This window comes from Meles meles, chromosome 12 (assembly GCF_922984935.1).
Source record: "Meles meles chromosome 12, mMelMel3.1 paternal haplotype, whole genome shotgun sequence".
Taxonomy (NCBI): domain Eukaryota; kingdom Metazoa; phylum Chordata; class Mammalia; order Carnivora; family Mustelidae; genus Meles; species Meles meles.
Genome location: NC_060077.1, coordinates 3,510,608 through 3,531,526, shown reverse-complemented (window position 1 = coordinate 3,531,526; position 20,919 = coordinate 3,510,608). Strand labels below are relative to the sequence as shown.

Below are 20,919 nucleotides of genomic sequence, written 5' to 3'. Positions count from 1 at the left end.
GCCAGGTAGACAGCATTCTAGACCATGGGGACACAGGAATAAGGCCCTTGTCAAGTCTCATTAGATCAGGGAGACTGATGATCCAACAACGGAACACAACGATCGTCCCAAGTGTTTTCATGGAATTCTGAATTGGATGTAGGGGCAGGAAGTGACCCAGTTGGCTGTGTGAGGCTTCCAGCCATGGTTCTCAAACTTAAGCATGCACCAGAATTACTTGGAAGGCTTGTTTAGATACAGACCGCTGAACCCCACCACCAGAGGACCTGACTCAGGTAAATCTGGGATAGCTGCTGAGAATTTTCATTTCTAAGACATTCCCAGGTGGTGTGCTGATTCTGCTGGTCTGGGGTCCATACTTGGAGAATGACGACTTAGAGCTTTGAGTGTTGACAGAAACACGAGGGAAAAGGGATAGTTGATTCGGTCACAGTGTCATGATCCAGAATTCGGAGCTCTGGAGCTGCAAGAGTTTGGGCACACCTGGTGTGTTTTGAGAGTGACGAGGAGAGAGAGAGAAGTCAGCAAGCACTTAATTGTCAAAGACCTTGAATGCTGAGACAAAGAACTTAAACTTTATTCAATAGGTAATAGGAGCTATTGGGAGACTTCCTGCAGGGAAGGGTACATTCATATTTATGCTTCTGCAAATCACAGCGGTCTGGGTTGAAAGGAGTGGGTGAGGGAACAGAACCATAGAAGTCTACATCATGTACAGCCTGACCGTGGGCACTCCTGGGGACCCGTGGCTTTGAATGAGGAGCTAGGTTCTTGTCTCACCAAGTCGAAGAATGACTCTCACCAACAAAGGAGGGTGAGTAAAGCAATAGAGTTTTATTAGCAAGGGTATATTAAAAGCTCTCAGGAGTGAGGGATCCCATGTGGTTGCCACTGAGGGCTTGTGGTCTGTCCTTTTTTTTTAATATATAATTTTAAAAATTTTTAAATAAACATATAATGTATTATTAGCCCCAGGGGTACAGGTCTGTGAATCGCCAGGTTTACACACTTCATAGCACTCACCATAGCCCATACCCTCCCCAATGTCCATAACCCCAACCCCCTCTCCCTACCGGCCTCCCCCCGTCCACCCTCAGTTTGTTTTGTGAGATTAAGAGACTTATGGTTTGTCTCCCTCCAGATCCCATCTTGTTTCATATATTCTTTTCCTACCCCCAAGCCCCCCACCTTGCATCTCCACTTCCTCATATCAGGGAGGTCATATGATAGTTGTCTTTCTCTGATTTGTAGTCTGTCCTTTTATTGAGAAATGACTGGGTGACTTATAGCCTTGAGTTTCTGGTGCCATCTGGGCTTTGAGCATGGACTATTGATAACACCTTTAATGACTTACTTATTTGAGGTTTGGTCATTTTCTATGACACACTGTAGCCACCAAAGAAAAATACTGCCGACCATCGGCCATCCGAGGCCAGGGGGCTGTTCCCTTATCTCTTGTTCACTCTGTCTTAGTGCTTCTGCCTGCCAGGAATAGTCTCAGAGTCTAGCCCGGGACCCCCATCTCTCCCTGCCTATACTTGAATCCTGTCTTCACTCAGGTTCTCCTCGTGAGTTGGATGGTGTCACAGTCTTTAATCTGCAGGTCTGAGAGGCTGCGGTGATTCCGCAGTGTCCGATTCTGGAATTTTAGTATCTGATCCACCACAGAAAGTCCCCCAGCTTCCTCAATCTTCTCTTTCAAGTCACGGATGGAGTCCTCAGGGTGGATAGCGTAGGGTTTGCTGTGGCCGTTAGAGTCCTTCACGAAGACCTGAATCTCAGGAGGGAAGGTCTCCAGTACCCGGATGCTCACTTTAGAGAAGATCCCATAATATGCTAGCGTCTTCCGGCTGCTGAGCATTCTTCTCTCCCCACCCGGCTCCTGGAAGGAGAGACGCTGCTGCCCGTCAAAGCCCCACATCCTCCTGATCTCCGCTTTCATCTTCCAGATGGGACTGTAGGGGTTCACTGAGAATGTCCAGGCCTCCTCTCCTGCCTTTTTCACCGTCACCTGGACATCCCTTGCTGGCTGGAAGGGAAGGAGGACCAGATAAGGACATCTCACGGTCATGGCTGTTGTCTCCAAATCCTCCCCTTCCTGCCCACTGACAATATGATTTGATTGCCTACGAAGATACTTGCGGTAGGAGAAAGTGCTACTGGAAATTTTCTCAGCCAACAGGTATACACTGGAACTGTCCCAGGCAGAGCAGAACACTTGATCATCCTAGGCTTACCGGACCGTTGAGTCGCCTGACTTGCCTTCTGACTCACCCTGATCAGAGTAACAACCGGCAGCAGTTCTTGAAGTAACCATTCCTCCTCTGCGGAACTGTTCAGAGTCCCTTCTGTCCCATGGGGATAACATTAACACCTACACAGGTCCCTCATAGGGCTATTCTAGGCTAAATCATTTAACAGATAGAGGCACAGGGACGTGTGGTCAAGGATATTCACTGTAATAGAAAAAGTCTGGAAGCAGCCTAAAAACCTTTCAGTGGGGCAGTGGTCACAAAAGAGAAGATACTTTCCTCCATTGGATCATGATATAGCTGTTAATCCAGGGGACTCGAAGTCTAGTCCAAGTGTGTGTCCCTTGTCCCGGCATAATTAGCATCACCCCATTTCATGCTCAAAAATACCCTGCTTTGGACTTTGTGTTACATGGTCAAGCCCTTTTAGGTCTACAGGTGTGGATATGGAATTGCCTTTCTGATAATTTAATTGAGTAACATAAATAGCCGAATCGTCTAAGTAAATGAAAGCAAAAAGGCAAAGAAGTTAGATTATGGTCAGACAGGAACGTGCTAGTGTGTCGGCGGCGTATCTATCCACGGAAGGAGATGCGGGACATCGATAAATGGATGTTGGGGAGAAGGCTGTACGGAGAGCGTGGGGATCAGGATGGGAAGGCAACTTACTTTAGTTGTATGTTCTTTTCCACAGTGAGATTTTGAAATTCTTTGCTAAACGTGTGTGTTACTTTTTCACAAAACAATAATATTAAAAAAGGTGATGGGGAGGGTTCTTAGCAAGAGCTGGAGGACAGTCCCGTGAATCTTGCCTCACGGGAGCCTCCTGGTCCACTGGACATGCCCGTCAATGGGCCAGGGCTGGGTGACAGGTCCTTCTCAGGCATAAGGAACTGCTGCTGATCTGCCTTTGAGGCCAGCCACAGGATTCCTCTGCAGGCTACGAGTTGTGGGACTGGCAATGAGATCTCTAGGGGAGTAGCAGGTTAGGGAAATGAGGTCTCTCTCAGTTGAGCCAATAGCCACATCCTGGTCTTTGAACCCTGGATTCCTACATAGTCTTCAGACCCAGGACTGCCACGGTCATGTGGGGGAAACCCGTGAATGGGGAAGGGGGGTGGCCCACTAGGGATGTTGCTGTGCAGTGGAATCCAGTGCTCCTAACTGATCGTTTCTGGGTACATCTCTGAAATCTCTCTCTTTTTTAAAATAAAATTTATTTTTAAATATTTTTAGTAATCTCTACACCCAACATGGGGCTCAAACCCACAACCCTGAGATCAAGAGTTGCATGCTTTTTGACTGAGCCAGCGAGGTGTCCTTAAATCTTTTTTGACAGCAAGAAGTTGAGCTTTCAACAACACATAATAGGGAAAATGTTACCCCACAGGGGGTATGTATTTGATAAAGTCTTTGATTATATCTTTCCAGTGGCTACAGAGCAGGGAAGAAACTGCCCATTTTACAGATGAAAGAACTGAGGCCAGATACTTAGAGCAGAAGGGGAAGACTTCCACATCTGGTTGCCTGGGACATCTCCATGGTGCGGGGGCGGGGGGGGTGTTACCTGTCCTGGGGTCTTAGAGGTGCTGTGACCAGAAGCTGAGGGGGTTCACTGGGGGGAGGGTGCTGAAGTGAGGTCAGCACTGGGTCATGACTGAGGCATGGGGATGATCGTACCTGTATGTACCAGGCCTGGTTGGGGTCTTCAGTCTTGAAGCAGACCTGTTCCAGTTCGTGAACAGCCTCTCTGGCCACCAGGTCCCATCTCTTTTTGTTTCCCAGGTTGTTGGTAGGATCAGCTGGGTCCAGGATGACTGGCCTGGGAGAGAGAAAGGGAAGTAGATCTCCATCACACGTAGGACTCTGGCCTCTGTCACTGAAGTCTGTAGGACGTGCAAGACCTCTGTGTAGGGAGGCCTCCCTGCAAGCTAAACTTTGTTTGTGATTAAAGGTGTAACCTCAGTTGGTCTGGTCAGAGTGAATCTCGGGGATTCTGCTTAGAATGCTAGGGCAAAGGCACTCTCTCGTAGTGAAAGGGATGAGTGCAGATGAGGAGACTGGAACTGATGTAATCATATTCGCCTGAATTCAAAGGCAAAACACAGGGAAGGGTAGGGCTGAGCAATTTCACAGACTGCAACCCTGATGAAACAGCAAACATCTGGATCACACCATACCTGAAGCTTCATTTATCCTTGGGCTTCTCAGTTACAAAAGCCAATAAATTCCCCTTATTTAACAAAGCGTGGGAGTTGGGTTTCCTGTTCCTTGAAGTTGAAAATAATGCCACCCATATACTCACCTGCGTTCCTTCAAACGTTGTTTGACATAGATTCTGACAGTCTCATTTTGGAAATCATAGTACTTGGTCCAATATATGCAGATGTTTTGATAATTGATGAGGAGTTCCATCACAGCTCTATACCCTTCATCCAGGTTGAAGTTGTCGCTTTGGTTTGTGCCTATTTCCCAGGCATAGATGGTCAATAGTTCCAGTGCATATTTTGGGGGCAATGCTGCATTTCGATATTTAGGTTTCAATTTCTGTGGGTTTGGGGGGAAAGAGAGACAGAGAGAGAGAGAGAGAAAATAAATATGAGATGCTACCCTGGGAATTGAGAATTTCCAGTTCTCTCTGTTTCTAGATCCCAGTAATATTTTGTCAACTTCAGGAATGCCTGGCTGGCTCAATAGACAGAACATGGTACTCTTGATATCAGGGTTGTGAGTTCAAGACCCCGTCATGTACAGAGCTTGCTTAAAAATAAATAAATAAAAATAATAAAAGAACTACTATGTCAACTCCATTTTATATCTGGACTATGTAGCAAGTCCATGAAATCTGAAGTGGGTCTAGAAGCTTGGTCTCTAGAAGAATTACGTCCCGTGGCCAGCAAAATTTCCATGAAAGGGGAAAGTGAAGCCTCTCATGGACATGTTAGGCCCCATCAGTCTATGTTCTTGAGTTGGAATGGGGGAGACAATGCAGTGGTGAATATAGGGTCTAATTAAAGAAAACAAAAGCACACAGACATACTGAGAACAACACAAAAACCAGAACAAATGGAAAGACGGAAAGAGTTGAGTGTGAAATTTTCAGTTCCTCAAAAATTCATTTAGAAATTTATTGCAATTACAATATGAATCCACCAGTTTTTTAGTGGGAGAAAAATGATCTTAAGATTCAAATATAGGAATAAATGCTTAGGAAATCCAAGAAAATTGTGAGAAAGAAAAAGAGAGAGGTTGGGATTTGTTTTCTCAGATATGTCTTATAAAAAGTATGTTTTTGGTGTCAGAATAAGCAATAGCCAAGTGTAACAGAATGGATAGCCCAGAACTAGTTCCCAGTAGATTAAAAAAACTTAACAAAGACGGACAAGGGTGATGGAAGATGGGCAAAAATGCACAGCCCAACAAATGATGCTGGCACAATTTGTCCACCATCTGGAAGAAAATAAAGATGATCCCACTGTGGCAACAAATACCAAAATAGTTTACAAATGGAGTGAAAGAATATGTGAAACGTAGTAGAAGAAAATTAGAAGACTACCTACACACTGTGGGCAAGACAGAAAACCTATAACCCAGAAAAGTCAGACGTATTTGTGTGCCTGTTTTTAAGTAATCTCTACAATCATGTGTGGCTTGTACCCATGACCCCAAGATCAAGGGTCGCACACTCCAACTGAGCCAACCAGGCATCCTTCTTTCTGTATTTTATTTTATTTAACGATTTCTTTATTCATTTTAGAAAGAGAGATTGCCTGAGCATGGGGAGGAGTAGCGGTGGGGGTGGGGGGACAGAATCCTCCAGCAGACTCCCCGCTGAGCCTGGAGTCCCACTGGGGGCTGGACCCCAGGAGCCAAGACCATGACATGAGCTGAAATCAGGAGTCTGCCCTTCAACTGACTGAGCCACCCAGGTGCCCCCCCCCCACTTTGTGTATTTTAAACATTAGAAAAATTATATTGTCAGAGATACTTTAATTAAGGTCCACAGAGGAGTGATCTATTGGTGAAAACATTGTAATCCATGAGAAATAGCAGTAAATATCAACATAATTTACAAAAAGCTCTCACAACTGATATAAAAAAAACCCACAAAAACCAAAACACCCAATGGAAAAAGATGCAAAATACATTAACAGGTTAACTCCCCAAAGTTCAACTCCAAATGTCAGTAAGCAAATGCATTTTTGCAAAGGGTGGACTACAGAAGAGTAAGGCATCATGGAGTCCACTTATGTAAGCTCTGGGCATGAGCAGTGTGAACAAAGAGAGAGGAATGAAGGCACAGTCTCCAAAAACGTTTTTGGTGTCATTTCAGGCATTTCATCTGAATTTTACCTTCCTTTTTATACTTCTTTTTGTGCATTACTTGAATTTTTCACAAGCCCAATGTAATGTTCAAATAATCAGAAAAAGTGATTATTATTATGAAAACTATTATGATCATGAAATGTTATTATTATCAAAACCAGCCTTGTTGATTAATAGCACAGTCAGGCACCTTGGTGTTTAAATCTCAGCCCAACATTAGCCCTTGAGCCTCAGTTTCCTCATCCCTGAAATGGGGCTAATGTAGAATGCCTATATGACAGGGTTGCTGGAAAGACAGAAAAAATATGCAGAGCACTCGGAAGACAGTTAATGCTCCGTAAACAGCAGCTTTCTTCCCATTGCTGTTATATGAAATGCCTGAGGTCCGAAGTCTGTGGAAAATCACATTGATGGAGCACCTGGGTGGCTCAGTCAGTTGAACCTCTGCCTTCAGCTCAGGTCATGATCCTGGAGTCCCAGGATTGAGCCCAAGTCAGGCTCCGTGCTCAGTGGGGAGTCTGCTTCTCCCTCTGCCCTTCACCCTGCTCTCTCTCTCCACCTCCCCCAATAAATAAACACATCTTGAAAAAAAAAGCCCTCCCTCTTGTCCCTGCATCTCCCAGTCTAGCACCTCCGAGTCCCGCGCCGCCCAGCCCTGGCACCCAACCCCCACACCGAGCCCCGCTCTGAGCCCTGTACCTGCTGGTGCCAGTACTTCACCATCCGCAGGAGGTTCTTTAGTTTAACAGGGCGACCTTTCACAAAGTGCCGCTGCAACTCTGTGAAGCTTGGCGAGAACTCCCCAGGGGGGGCACCACTGGTTATTAGGTCTTCATAGATTTCCGGTGATGGTTTAGAGTCCCGGCAAAAATTTTCTGGGAAAGAAAAGGACCTGGTTTAAGAAAATCCACCATCTGAGGACAGGAAGATGGGAAAAAACTGCCAGGTAGAGAGGGCTCATAAATGATCTCACACAATCCTCACTCCTGTATTCTTTCCCCCATTTTACATCAAAACAGGTAGAGGCTTACCCTCAAAAGGTAGCCCCCTCAAAAGTCAGAGATTTTAAATGACTCGCAATGGCCAAAGACTTTACCCTGTGTCGGGCACTGGGCTAAGCTCACAGAATCCTTAGAACAGCTCCATGAAGTAGGTAAAATTAAGTGGAACCATAAGGAGCGCCATCTTTGTGGATCAAACATGGTCAAATATTGTCAATTTCCTACGGTTCAACCGGACACTATCCCATTTAACAGGTTGGTACATTGAGTCTTACAGGTGTTAGATACCTTGCCCAAGATCACAGTTAGTAAGTCTTAAAGCTAAAATTAAAAGACATTAAGAGTTCGGGTTTTTTGCACTACTGGGTATTTACCCTAAGGATACAAACATAGTGATCCGAAGGGGCACGTGTACCCGAATGTTTATAGCAGCAATGTCTACAATAGCCAGACTATGGAAAGAACCTAGATGTCCATCAACAGATGAATGGATAAAGAAGATGTGGTATATATACACAATGGAATACTATGCAGCCATCAAAAGAAATGAAATCTTGCCATTTGCGACGACGTGGATGGAGCTAGAGTGTATCATGCTTAGTGAAATAAGTCAATCGGAGAAAGACAACTATCATATGATCTCCCTGGTATGAGGACATGGAGAAGCAACATGGGGGGGTAGGGGGATAGGAGAAGAATAAATGAAACAAGATGGGATTGGGAGGGAGACAAACCATAAATGACTCTTAATCTCACAAAACAAACTGGGGGTTCCTGGGGGGAGGTGGGATTGGGAGAGGGGGAGTGGGCTATGGACATTGGGGAGGGGAGGCGAACCATAAGAGACTATGGACTCTGAAAAACAACCTGAGGGTTTTGAAGGGTCAGGGGTGGGAGGTTGGGGCAACCTGAGGGTTTTGAAGGGTCAAGGGTGGGAGGTTGGGGGAACAGGTGGTGGGTAATGGGGAGGGCACGTTTTGCATGGAGCACTGGGTGTTGTGCAAAAAGAATGAATACTGTTACGCTGAAAAAATAAATAAAATGGAAAAAAAAAAAGAGTTCGGTTTTTAAAATGATTCCAATCTAATCCTAACTCCAAAGACCTTGAAGTGCTTTCCTGTCCTGGTGTTTCCCAGAGGGTCACAGAGGAGTCTTTCCTTGGGCTGGGTGGGAAAAGTCCCCTCTCTCCCCAGCATGGGACATGGTAGCACATACCTTTATGGAATGACTTAACTTCAAGATACAGCTCTAGTTGCAGCCCCCACAGATAAAAGTGAACTCTACTCTCTCTCCCCTGGTTTCCACTTTCCTAAACCTCCCCCAAGGCCAGGTTGGTGAAGGCCCCCTACTGGTTTCTCTGGCCCCAAACCATTATTGTCTTTACTCAGAGCATCATAGGCTGGGAGCACATCCACTCCGATGGCTTTACTGTCCTTCCTGAGCTGGACCTGGAAGGACAGGGAGCGGGGGGCCCTGGTGGTCTCTTTCCGCGGGACCATGGTGATGCTGTAGGCCAGGCTCCTGCTGTACTTGGTCAGTCTCTTCTTGATGAAGTTGATGACAAATTCGCGGTGGTCTGCCTGGTCTTGGAAGTTGGAGAAGCAGCTCAAGAACAAGACCAAGTCCACATCAGAGCTGTAGTTCAACGTCGTCCCCTTCCCAGAGGAGCCACCCTGGGGAGGAAATTAATGTTGAAGCTTCACCTATCTTGGAGCCTGAAGCTTTGAGGTCATGGTGAAGCCAGAGGCACCCATGTCAGGCTGTTTACATAGGTGCCAAAAGGAGACCTTGGTCTCTTCCATACGTGGTGGACTTTGCTGACCACATCTCTTTGTTGATTTAGACAAATTAAGTGCATGATTAACTATTCAAAGGATATAAATGAAAGGTAAAACTCCACTGCACCTCAGGCCCTAAGCTCCTTCTGCAGAGGAACCCATAGTTATCAGCTTCTTCTGTATCATTCCAGAGATGCTTGATGCCTAAACCCATGCTGTCCAATATGGTAGCCAAGAGCCACATGTGGTTAATTACATTTGAATGACACGAAATTTATAAATACGGTCTTTCAGCCATACTAGCTTCTGTCCAAGTGCTCAACAGCCACCCACAGAGAGTGATGGGCAGTGCATGTAGAGAACTCTTCCAACACTAGGAAAGTCCTATTGGACATCTCTGGCCTAGACAGACAGACTTTAACATATATATTTTGTACATACATTTTGTGCGTGTAGGCACAAACATATTTTTTGACATCGTGTGTGCATGTGTGTATATGAAGGATGCTGGAAACCCTATGCATTGGTAGCATACGTGTTCACAGAATGAGGCCCAGCTGTAGCCTTGAAAGGTACATCATAAATCTTTCCTCTTGGGTAAGAAAAAAGCTGGAAAAGGAATTTAGATGTCACGGACAAGCATCCAAATTCACGGACAAGGTGATGATGGAGTTTCCCCATTAGAGGGGGACTGAGGATGATGTAAAGTCCTGCCTGCCTTTATTTACTTCACTTGCAAATGACCTTCTTCTTGCCTGGTCCTTTTCCCCACTTACTGCTGATGCACTTGCAGAGAATGAACTAGAAAACTACATGTTCCTAATATTTGGTCAAAAGAAATCTCAACAAGAAAAGCAGAAATTGTTTCCTCTTTCTCAAAAGTGTAGAAAATGCAGCCACTGTCCTGAGACCCGATTTGTGACCCAGGATGTGATCTACTCTGGAGAATGTTCCATATGCATTTGAGAAGAATGTGTATTCTGTTGCTTTAAGGTGGAATGTTCTGGATATATCTGTGAAGTCTATCAGGTCCAGTGTGTCACTCAAGGTCCTTGTTTCCTGGTTGATCTTCTGCTTGGATGATCTGTCCATTTCAGTGGGGGGGGTGTGTGTTAAACTCCCCTATTATTACTGTATCATCAATGTGTTTCTTTGTTATGAATTTATTTATATACCAGTCTGCTCCCAGGTTAGGGGCATAGATATTTACAATTGTTAGATCTTCTTGTAGGGTGGACCCTTTAATTATGTTATAGGGTCTTTCTCATCTCTTACTATAGTCTTTGGTTTAAAATCTAATCTGTCTGATATAAGGATTGCCACCCCAGCTTTCTTTTGATGTCCATTAGCATGGTAAATGGTTTTCCACCTCCTCACTCTATGTCTGAAGTATCTTTTGGTCTAAAATGAGTCTGTTGAGGTACTTGGGTGGCTCAGTTGGTTAAGTGTCTGCCTTTGGCTCAGGTCATGATCCCAGAGCCCTGGGATTGTGCCCTGGGTTGGGCTCCCTGCTCTGCAGGGAGTCTGCTTCCCTCTCCCTCTGCCTGCTGCTCCCCCTTGTGCTGTCAAAGAAATAAATAAAACCCTTTAAAAACAATAAAATGTCTCTTTTGCAGACAGCATATCAATGGGTCTTACTTCTTTATCCAATCTGATACCCTGTGTCTTTTGGTTGGGTTATTTGGCCTATTTATATTCAGAGTAACTATTGAAAGATGTGAATTTAGGGCCATTGTATTAGCTGTAAAGTTACTGTTTCTTTTTGGTCTATGTTACTTTGGGGCTCTCTCCTCACTTAAAAGATCCCTTTTAATATTTCCTGTAGGGCTGGTTTGGTGATCACAAATTCTTTAGTTTCTGTTTATCCTGGAAGCTTTTGATCTCTCCTTCCACTCTGAATGACATCCTAGCTGGAAAAAGGATTCCTGGCTGCATTTTTTTTTTTTCCTCTCAATTAGCATTCTGAATGTATCATGCCAGTTCTTTCTGGCCTGTCAGATCTTTGTGGATGGGTCTGCTGCCCATTTTTAAACATTTCATGAAATCTTTAATAAAATTAAGGAGGGATCACTGTTATATTAAAAAAAGACAAACTGGGATGGCCTGGCTGGCTCAGTCAGTGGAGCATGCAATTCTTGTTCTTGGGGTTGTGAGTTTGAGCCCCACACTGGGTGTGGAGGTGACTTAAAAACGAAATCTTAAAAAAAAGAGAGTAAAAAAGCACAAAAAAGTGCATACTCTATGATTGCATTTATACAAAATTCAAGAATAGTTGAGACTAATCTATGTTGTTAAAACTTGGGCTATGATCAGTTGCCTCTGGCAAGAAAGAGAAGAGAACATTCATTTTTTGATCTGCATGCTGGTTACACTTGGGAATTCATTATGAAAATTCATCAGGCTGTAACTTTATGATTTGTACACATTTTTCGTATGTTAAACTTTATTAGGAGAGTATTCAAGAAGGGTACAAAATTATTTTTAGGTAATCCCTAAGCAAAATAAATACTTTTTTGAAGATTTTATTTATTTATTTAACAGAGAGAGTGAAAGAGGGAACACAAGCAGGGGGAGTGGAAGAGGAAGAAGCAAGCTTCCTGCCGGGCAGGGAGCCATCATGATGTGGGGCTCGATCCTAGCAACCTGGGATCATGACCCAAGCCAAAGGCATACTCTTAAGGACCGAGCCACCCAGGCACCCTAACCCTTTTAAGTAGGCTCCATACTCAGTGTGGAGCCCAATGCAGGACTGGAACTCACAACCCTGAGTTGAAGACCTGTGCTGAGATCAAGAGTCAGATACTCAACCGAGCCACCCAGGCGCCCTTAGCACAGTGCTTTTGACATCCATCCATGCTGTTCCATATATTACCAGTTTGCTCAACTATCATCCCCATTGTTATAGGTTGTTTCTTGAGTTTTGACTTCCATCCCCCATCTGTCTGCTTATTGTTTACTGTACAGAGTTCTCAAATACTTTTTGATGTCTGTCCAGTGTTTCAGCTATCATTTGTGAGACAGTTTGTAAGAACCTTACTTCCTCTTGGCTGGCACCAGAAATTACTAGTGTAATTTTCAAAAATCGTGAGGCAGTTTGGACCCCAGATTCCTATGTAATCTTAACTTTGGTACCAGGTTCCTTGACCTGGGGAAAAACAATAGTAGAAAAAGAAAGCATATAGATGTCAGTGGGGTGGCAGTGATCAGACATAGCCAGATGTCTTTGCAAAAGTTACTTCTGGTCCTAGAAGACTCTCCAGGCCACTCATGGTAGGAAATCTAGTGACATCAGTACATCGAACTCAAGAATTAATTGCACAACTCTCACTGCAATAGAGATAAATGAAACCAGGGAAACTAGATGCAACTTAGAAAATCTAGCGCTTAACAAGTTCCAGAAAGGCAGAGAGAAAGAACTGTTGAGTTATGTACAACGCACAATGTAATCTCTTCCTTCCTCCTCATACAGAAACAGAAACATTCATTACAAATGTGTGTCCTTTATGCTACTGCTGGTTTACCAATGTTTATCCAAATGCGGTGTTTAAATATTTGGCTCGGGGCACTTGTGTGGCTCAGTTGGTTGGGCAGCTGCCTTTGGCTCAGGTCATGGCCCTGGAGTCTTGGGATCGAGCCCTGCATCAGGCTCCCTGCTCCACAGGGAGTCTGCTTCTCCCTCTGACCCTCTCCCCTCTCATGTTCTCTCGTACTCTCTCAAATAAATAAACGAAATCTAAAAAAATAATTAAAATAAATAAATATTTGGCTCTAGGCATTTTTGATCTTGCTTATAATAGTTGCACATAGCTACTGCAGGAGTATTTAAGCTTCTAGAAATAAAGATCATCGAGAGAACAAGAGAAAAGGGGAAGTGATTTTTTTTTTCTTCTTCTTCTCCAAATAGTCTTCACTTGACATGGCTAGTATTACCCATAAAGGAGAGAAAGGGAATTTCAAGTCATGGGTATTTGAAGTAACAAAAATGGCAGGTCTCCAATGGAAACACAGCACTTTTCAATCCATAGAATACATTTAACATACGTTCCTTTTTTGGTGTTAGGTCCTGAAATCAAAGAAGCTCAAGGAGGCCTACAGCAGAAAGCATGCATCACAATCACTCCAGGAAGTTCTGATATTCGGAAGAATCAGAGCCCAGAGGTGCAAAGTTTGTATCTTTTTAAGCAACTACAGTCGCCTCTATTTCTTGAAATTCCATTTGGAAGCTCATGCTTTGCTGATGGCACTCCCGAATCTTTGGCTTCAACTCTTTATTTAAAGATTCTTTGGGGGGGGCCTGGGTGACTTGGTCAGTTGGGCAACTGACTGTTGATTTTGGCTCAGGTCATCTCAGGGTCATGGGATCGAGCCCTGCTGCTCTCTCTAAACAACAAACAACAACAACAAGACACTCTAAAGATTCTTTAAGGCTGCACATCCTTCTTTTGGCAGCCAGTGTTAGAGGACTTTTGTCCCCTTAGTCCCGCGGATCTTGGTCCTGCTGCTTGGGAGAACGAGGAGGTAGACGTGATAGAGTGGTGGGCAGCAAAGCAAGGTTTATTGAGCGATAGAATAAAGCTCCTGGCAATGGAGGGGACCGCAGAGGGTTGCCATTTTGTCTTTCCCATCCAGGGGTTTTTATTAGCTCTTTTGCAGGACCATCTTGAACATCCGGAGTGTGGGCCCCCTGTGGATTGGCTATGGAGGTGTGCCAGTCCAAGCTTTGATCATGCCCCCGTCTACCTATCGGGTTATTGTTCCCGTGTTGCTGCTCGTTTGGGCTGACATTTGGAGAACCAACTGTCTCAACTTGTGATAGTGACCCATGTTTTGTGGTTAATTGTTTTGTTTCAGGATATTCTGTAAGAGTCACTCCTACAGAGGCTGCTAGACAGGATGCCATCGTGGTCTTGTCTATGCTGTGAAACAGGATGCTGGCGGGGTTTTGTCTTAGCTGTCCCCGCTCCCTGTTTTCTTGTTGGGGACCTGGCCCTGACTACCTAAGTGTCCATTCAGCTCCTCCTAACAATACCCCAATACCCCCCCCCCCCGTGAAGCTTGATTTACTTAAGTAATTAGATTCATGGGACGCCTGGGTGGCTCAGTTGGTTGGGTGTCTGCCTTCAACTTGGGTCATGATTCCGGGGTCTGGGAATTGAGTCCTGCATAGGGCTCCCTGCTCTGCAGGGAGCCTGCTTCTCCCTCTGCCTGCTGTTCCCCCTGCTTGTATGTGCTCTCTGACAAATAAATGAACAAAATATTTTTTAATCCACTGAGCCACCCAGGCGCCCCACAAAATATTTTTTAAAAAAGTAATTAGATACATGAAAATTAAGGGAAGCCTCACAAAACGGAGTCTGAGGCCAGAGGGGGAGGCCACCAGGGGGAAGAGTACCAATGCCAATTATCGGAATTATCCATGCAGACCACAACAGAACTGTAAACAGGAAAGAAACATCAATTGCAGGCCCCAACAGGAAATCATGTACATTGCATTTTCTATAAGAAATTTACCCTGCAACTCAGCCAATGAGAAAGTCTCATTACTCTGACTGGACTTCCCTTCAAAACAACCCCTGCACCTTTCTCTTCCTTCTCCCTAAATTCCTCTCCTTTGTGTATTGGACTTGCCTATGGTCTTGCCCTAGGGGGCTTGTGTTGAGTTGCCATTCTTTGTTATAAAGTAACTGGCTGTTAAATTTTTTTTGTAGGTTAACAGGTATCTTTCACCTAGCAAAATTAGCAAAACCTAGAAGATGATCAAAGCAATTTTGATTTAGGGTGATGTTGGATTGTGGCTCCGGGAATGCAGGAGGAACAATAGAAATGACTGCCTCCTACTTCCTTAACCCTTGACTCTCCCCCCAAAAGGATGTATGCCCAGGTCACATCTCCACAGGTAACCCAATACCTATGCAGGAAACAGGAGTATCAGGAGCCCCCACCTGGTACCCTCTGATCACCAAATACCTTACCATACATGGATGTGAGCCCATGCCCTGCCTTGGCCCCATAAAAGACCGCCACCGACTCCCTAACCAGTGCGACTTCCCCTTTCCGGAGTGGAACCTCGCGGGACGGTGCCCATCTCCTCCCGGCGTGACTTTCCTGGCTCCCCTTCTCCTGAGCTCTGAAACTTCGCGGGAGAGTGCCTTTAATAAATCTTGCCTTGTGCCTACCTCGCCTGACATTGTGTTTACCTCGCCTGCGAAATTTTACAGGTGAATATGTTAAAAGTTGAATTATGTGTCTGATAGCCATTTGTATGTCTTCATTGGAGAAGTGTCTGTTCATATCTTCTGCCTATTTTTTGATATGATTATCTGTTTTGTGTGTGTTGAGTTTGAGAAGTTATTTATAGATCCTGGACATAAACCTTTTGTCTGTACTGTCATTTGCAAGTATCTTCTCCCACTTTGGAGAACAGTGTGGAGATTCCTCAAGAAATTAAGAATAGAGCTTCCCTATGACCCTGCAATTGCACTGCTGGGTATTTACCCCAAAGATACAGATGTAGTGAAAAGAAGAGCCATTGTTTAAACCCAATGTTTATTGCAGCAATGGCCACGGTCGCCAAACTGTGGAAAGAACCAAGATGCCCTGCAACGGGTGAATGGATAAGGAAGATGTGGTACATATACACAATGGAGTATTATGCCTCCATCAGAAAGGATGAATACCCAACTTTTGTAGCAACATGGACGGGACTGGAAGAGATTATGCTGAGTGAAATAAGTCAAGCAGAGAGAGTCAAGTATCATATGGTCTCATTTGTGGAGCATAACAAAGAACACGGAGGACATGGGGAGATGGAGAGGAGAAGGGAGTTGAGGGAAACTGGAAGGGGATGTGAACCATGAGAGACTATGGACTCTGAAAAACAACCAGAGGGTTTTGAAGGGGGGGGGTGGGAGGTTGGGGAACCAGGTGGCGGGTAATAGGGAGGGCACGTATTGCATGGAGCACTGGGTGTGGTGCAAAAACAATGAATACTGTTACGCTGAAAATAAACAAACAAAAAAAAAGTTGAATTATGTGGTCAGCTCCTAAAAATCCCTTTTAACTCATGAAGTACTCACAATTGCTAGGTAGATTCAAACATAACTATGTAGATAAAGTGCCATTTTAGGAGAAAAGTACAAATTATAACTTGGAGGGTACAGTAGGTTTAAATAAAGAAGATTTTATTTTAGAGCAAGAGCGAGAGAGCAGCAGAGGGAAAGCAGGAGGGGTCGGCGGGAGGGGGGAGGAAGGGGGAGGAAGGGAGAGGGAGGATTCCACACTGAGAGTGGGTTCCGGGTGGGGCTCTATCTCCCCATCTCCCCTTCCTGAGATCATGACCTGGGCAGACACATAATCTTCCTCCTCTGATCCTCCTCCTCCGTCAGACTAGTTAGGGTTCAAAGGCACTTTCCCACAGTTTATCACGTCTCCTCCCTGTAACAAATCCGATCCAAGAGGGGGCAGCCCAGAGCCGAAACGACCCCTCCCCCAAGGTCACAGGGTCTCCAGGTCACGCGGGCTGGGAGCCAAAGTCAATCTTAAGTCCCGAGCTCACCTTCACCACCTTCAGCACCCTGACTTCCTGGTCTAGAACCAGCTCGTCCCGGAAGCAGCGTTCCCGAAAGAAACGCTCTATCCTCTGCCAGGCGTCCTTCAGGTCCTCCTTCCAGTCCGGGTCGGGCTGAAGGTTCTGCTCCACGAAGGCAGACAGCGTGTCTGCAGGGGGGTAATACGGGACCTCGAAGAACTCCATCTCCACCAGCCCAGGCGGCCGCCCGGCTGGATTCTCTGGGCTTCTCTAGCCTTTCCCCAGAGGCTGAAGGGCTGGGGCGCTCCTGCTTCCCCTCCGCAGGCGTTGGGCCGCCCACAAGGCTGTTCCTTCCCGCTCCTTCCTGCTCAGATCTTTGGGAAATCGAAACTCAAAACCGAAAGTGAATTCCTGAGACTGCAATTTTCTGGTCTCTCGAGGCTGTCCGGGAAAAGGGCTGAGTGTGGGGCCAAGCGCCCTCTGCAGGTCACCCGCAGAGTCTCGGTGTGAGCGTTTCTCCCCACCCCGTGCCCCATTTCCGGCTGCTTGCAGAGGAGACCCCCACCCCTACAGGAGCTGGATCCTGTGGACCCCTGGTGGGCTGAGCCAGGCCCAGAACCAACGGAGCTTTCTTTTCTAAGAGCAAGGGGAAACACACCTTCGGTTTGCTACTTTGTTCCTAAGATCTGGGTGAAGTTCCCCTTATCCCCAGGATGGTGCAAAAGAATAGCAGAACTCCGGTTAGGAATTCAAAGCGGCCCTCCTCCCAACTCCGTCAACAAAATGCCAGAAAGATGTTTTCTTCTCGTTTTTGTTAATGGCAAAAATAAGATTTTTGCCCCTCGTTGAAATCATAGGTATGGAGCAAGTGTGGGGAACCCACGACTGTGGGGAGGAGACTGGGTTTTGGAAATATGGACATGAAAGTTTTGCTGAGAGGGCAGGAGGCCCTGATGGCTGGCTGCACAGGCCAATCCAGGTTTGGTGGGAGGGATAAAATCAGCAGATTTGCATAAACTACCAAGTCCAGAGTCTGTAACGCAGGGGCTGATGTGGGGCCCCTGGGTGGCTCAGTGGGATAAGCACCTGCCTTCAGCTCAGGTCCTGGCATGGAGTCCTACATTGGGCTCCTTGCTCAGCCTGCTTCTCCCTCTCCCTGCTGCTCTCCCTTCTTGTGCTCTCTCTGACAAATAAAATCTTTAAAAAAGACGAAAATCATAAGGAGGAGAAAATACACTTACAGTACTATATACAGTATTTAAACAAATCCGCATATAGGTGGGCCCTCACAGGTCAAACCCATATTGTTCAAGGGTCAGCTGTGTTGACAGCTGTGGTCACCAGGCTGTACATCAGATCCCCAGAGTTCAATCATCTTTTTTTTTTTTTTTTAAGATTTTATTTATTTGACACAGAGAGAGAGAGATCACAAGTAGGCAGAGAGGCAGGCAGAGAAAGCGGGGAAGCAGGCTCCCCGATGAGCAGAGAGCCTGAAGTGGGGCTCGATCCCGGGACCTGGGATCATGACCTGAGCCGAAGGCAGAGGCTTAACCCACTGAGCCACCCAGGTGCCCCTGGAATTCATTCATCATATAACCCAAAGTTTGTGCTCTTTGATTACCTTCACGCATTGCTTCCCCCCCCCCTACCTCCTAACCCCGGCAACCACCAATCTACCCTGTTTCTGGGAGTTCTTTTCATTTCGTTTCATTTATTTGTTATTCCACATGTAAATGAGCTCATACAGTGTCTTTCTCTGTCTTATTCGACATCACATAATGGCTTTGAGCTTGATGCTTGTTATCACAAATGCAGGACTTCCTTTTCTCATATAGCTGAATAATATTCCATTTTATTCTTTAAAGATTTATTTATTTGAGAGAGAGAGAGAGCAGGAGTGAAGGGAGGGCCAGAAGGACAATCAGACTCCCTGCTGAGCGCAGAGCCCAACATGGGGCTTCATCCCAGGACCCTGAGATCATGACCTGAACCAAAAGCAGACGCTTAAATGACTGAGCCACCCAGGTGCCCCAGTCTTACTTTTTATAGATCACGTTTTCCTTACTTGTTCCTCTTCACTCATTGTAGATTCCAGATGAGGGACCACATCTCTCTTACTGCTGGGTCCCCAGTCCCAACACCGTCACAGTGCTCTCAAGAAAGATTCTTTATTTTTATTTTCTTTGAAATAAACTGTTGTGAAATAATTTGAAGGGCGCCTGGGTGCTTCAGTCATTGGGCATCTGCCTTCAGCTAGGTCATAATCCTGGGGTCCTGGGATTGAGCCCCATATCGGGCTCCCTGCTCAGCGGGAAGCCTGCTTCTCCCTCTCCCATCCCCCTTGTTGTGTTCCCTCTCTCACTGTCTCTTTCCGTCAAATGAATAAAATCTTTTTTAAAAAATGCAGAGGAGTTGCGGAGGTGGCACAGGGAGCTCGTGTAGCCCCACTTCCTAGCTTCCCCTATTGTTACCACCTCCCATGACCCTGGGACACTGGCCACAATGAAGAAAACAGTGTTGGTTTAGTTCCAGGAACTAAACTCCAGACTTGATTTTGCCAACTTCCCCTTTCATGTCCTTTCCTGGTGCAGGAGCGAACCCAGCACACCACGCTGCGTTTAGCTGTCCCACTGGCCCAATGTCTTCTGGGCTGGGACAGTTTCTCACTCCCGTTTTTTACGACCTTGACAGGTTTGTTGATGGGTGCTTCCTGGCCAGCCATTCTGTAGAATGAGCCCAGTTAGGGTTTGTCTGATGTTCTTCTCATGGGGAGTCTGGAGTATGGATTTTGGAAAGAATACCACCAAGGTGAAGTGCTTCTGTGCCTTCTCATCCCATGAGAGCCAGGGCTGCGCTAGAGTCCCATGACATTACTGCTGACTTTTGTCACTCAGTCAAGGTTGTGGGTGCCAGTCTGCTGCACTAAGTCACTGTTCCCCTCTGTTATTTGGAAGCATGTTCTAAACCCAGCCCACCCTTGAGGTAGAGGGTGGGAAAGATGCAACTTCACCTTCTGAAGTGGGGAGTCTGTGTTCTGGACTTCTTTTCTTTTCTTTTTAAAAAGATTTTATTTATTTATTTGACAGAGAGATCACAAGTAGGCAGAGAAGCAGGCAGAGAGAGGGAGGGAGAAGCAGGCTCCACGCTGAGCAGAGAGCCTGATGCGGGGTTCGATCCCAGGACCCTGGGATCATGACCTGAGCCGAAAGCAGAGGCTTTAACCTACTGAGCCACCCAGGCGCCCCTTTATTTTTTTTTAAAAAAGATTTCATTTATGTATTTGACAGACAGAGATCACAAGTAGGCAGAGAGGCAGGCAGAGAGAGAGGGGGGGAAGCAGGCTCCCCGCCAAGCAGAGAGCCCAATGTGGGGCTCGATCCCAGGACCCCAGGATCATGACCCGAGCCGAAGGCAGAGGCTTTAACCCACCAAGCCACCCAGGCACCTCTCTGGAATTCTTTTAAAGGAAAATTGCCTCTTCTCCTGCCATTTGTATGTTTGTTCATTATTTATATCAATATAAACTCATGTACATTTATTTCAAACTTTGGTTATAATCCAATGCCATGTTATTAAGAAATATTTTGGAAGGGGTACCTGGGCCCACTTTACACATGAGGAAACTGAGTCCTAATGTCAAAATAGTAGAGGCAAGATTTGAATCTGTCTGGGTCAAGCAGAAATTGCCCTAGCTCAGTTGCAGGAATTTCTTTCTGCTGGGGTGACAAATAAGCACTTTCCTCTCTCCAGACTTTGGAGGATGCAAAGGCGTCCAGGCTTCCCATTCTTAATTATCTTCTTTCCTATCCCTTACACCCCAGTTTTGCTCTATTAATTCATTTGTCCTTTTATAAAGCCTCTCTCACCAGAATACAGACAAAAATCACATCTACCATTTTTGTATACCAGTTATTTCTATCGTATAAGTTCCCTCCCTGTCTTAACCTCGTGGCATCCATTGTTTTATACTCTCTTAGGTCATGTGGGCACAGAACTTTACAGTTTATAAAGTTTATACAGTTTATATGATGCTT

The 20,919-nt window shown here is 45.6% G+C and overlaps 1 protein-coding gene across 1 annotated transcript; it reads right to left on the bottom strand.

Annotated features, from left to right (window-relative positions):
- Positions 1–1,126: 1,126 nt before the first annotated feature.
- Positions 1,127–17,321, bottom strand: LOC123954483 (2'-5'-oligoadenylate synthase-like protein 2). The gene is made up of 6 exons (XM_046025697.1): positions 16,913–17,321; positions 8,964–9,252; positions 7,278–7,453; positions 4,558–4,799; positions 3,933–4,074; positions 1,127–2,029 (listed from the first exon to the last, which is right to left on the bottom strand). The coding sequence occupies exons 1-6, from the start codon at positions 17,108–17,110 to the stop codon at positions 1,556–1,558; spliced, it is 1,521 nt and encodes a 506-aa protein (XP_045881653.1). The 5' UTR covers positions 17,111–17,321; the 3' UTR covers positions 1,127–1,555.
- Positions 17,322–20,919: the final 3,598 nt, after the last annotated feature.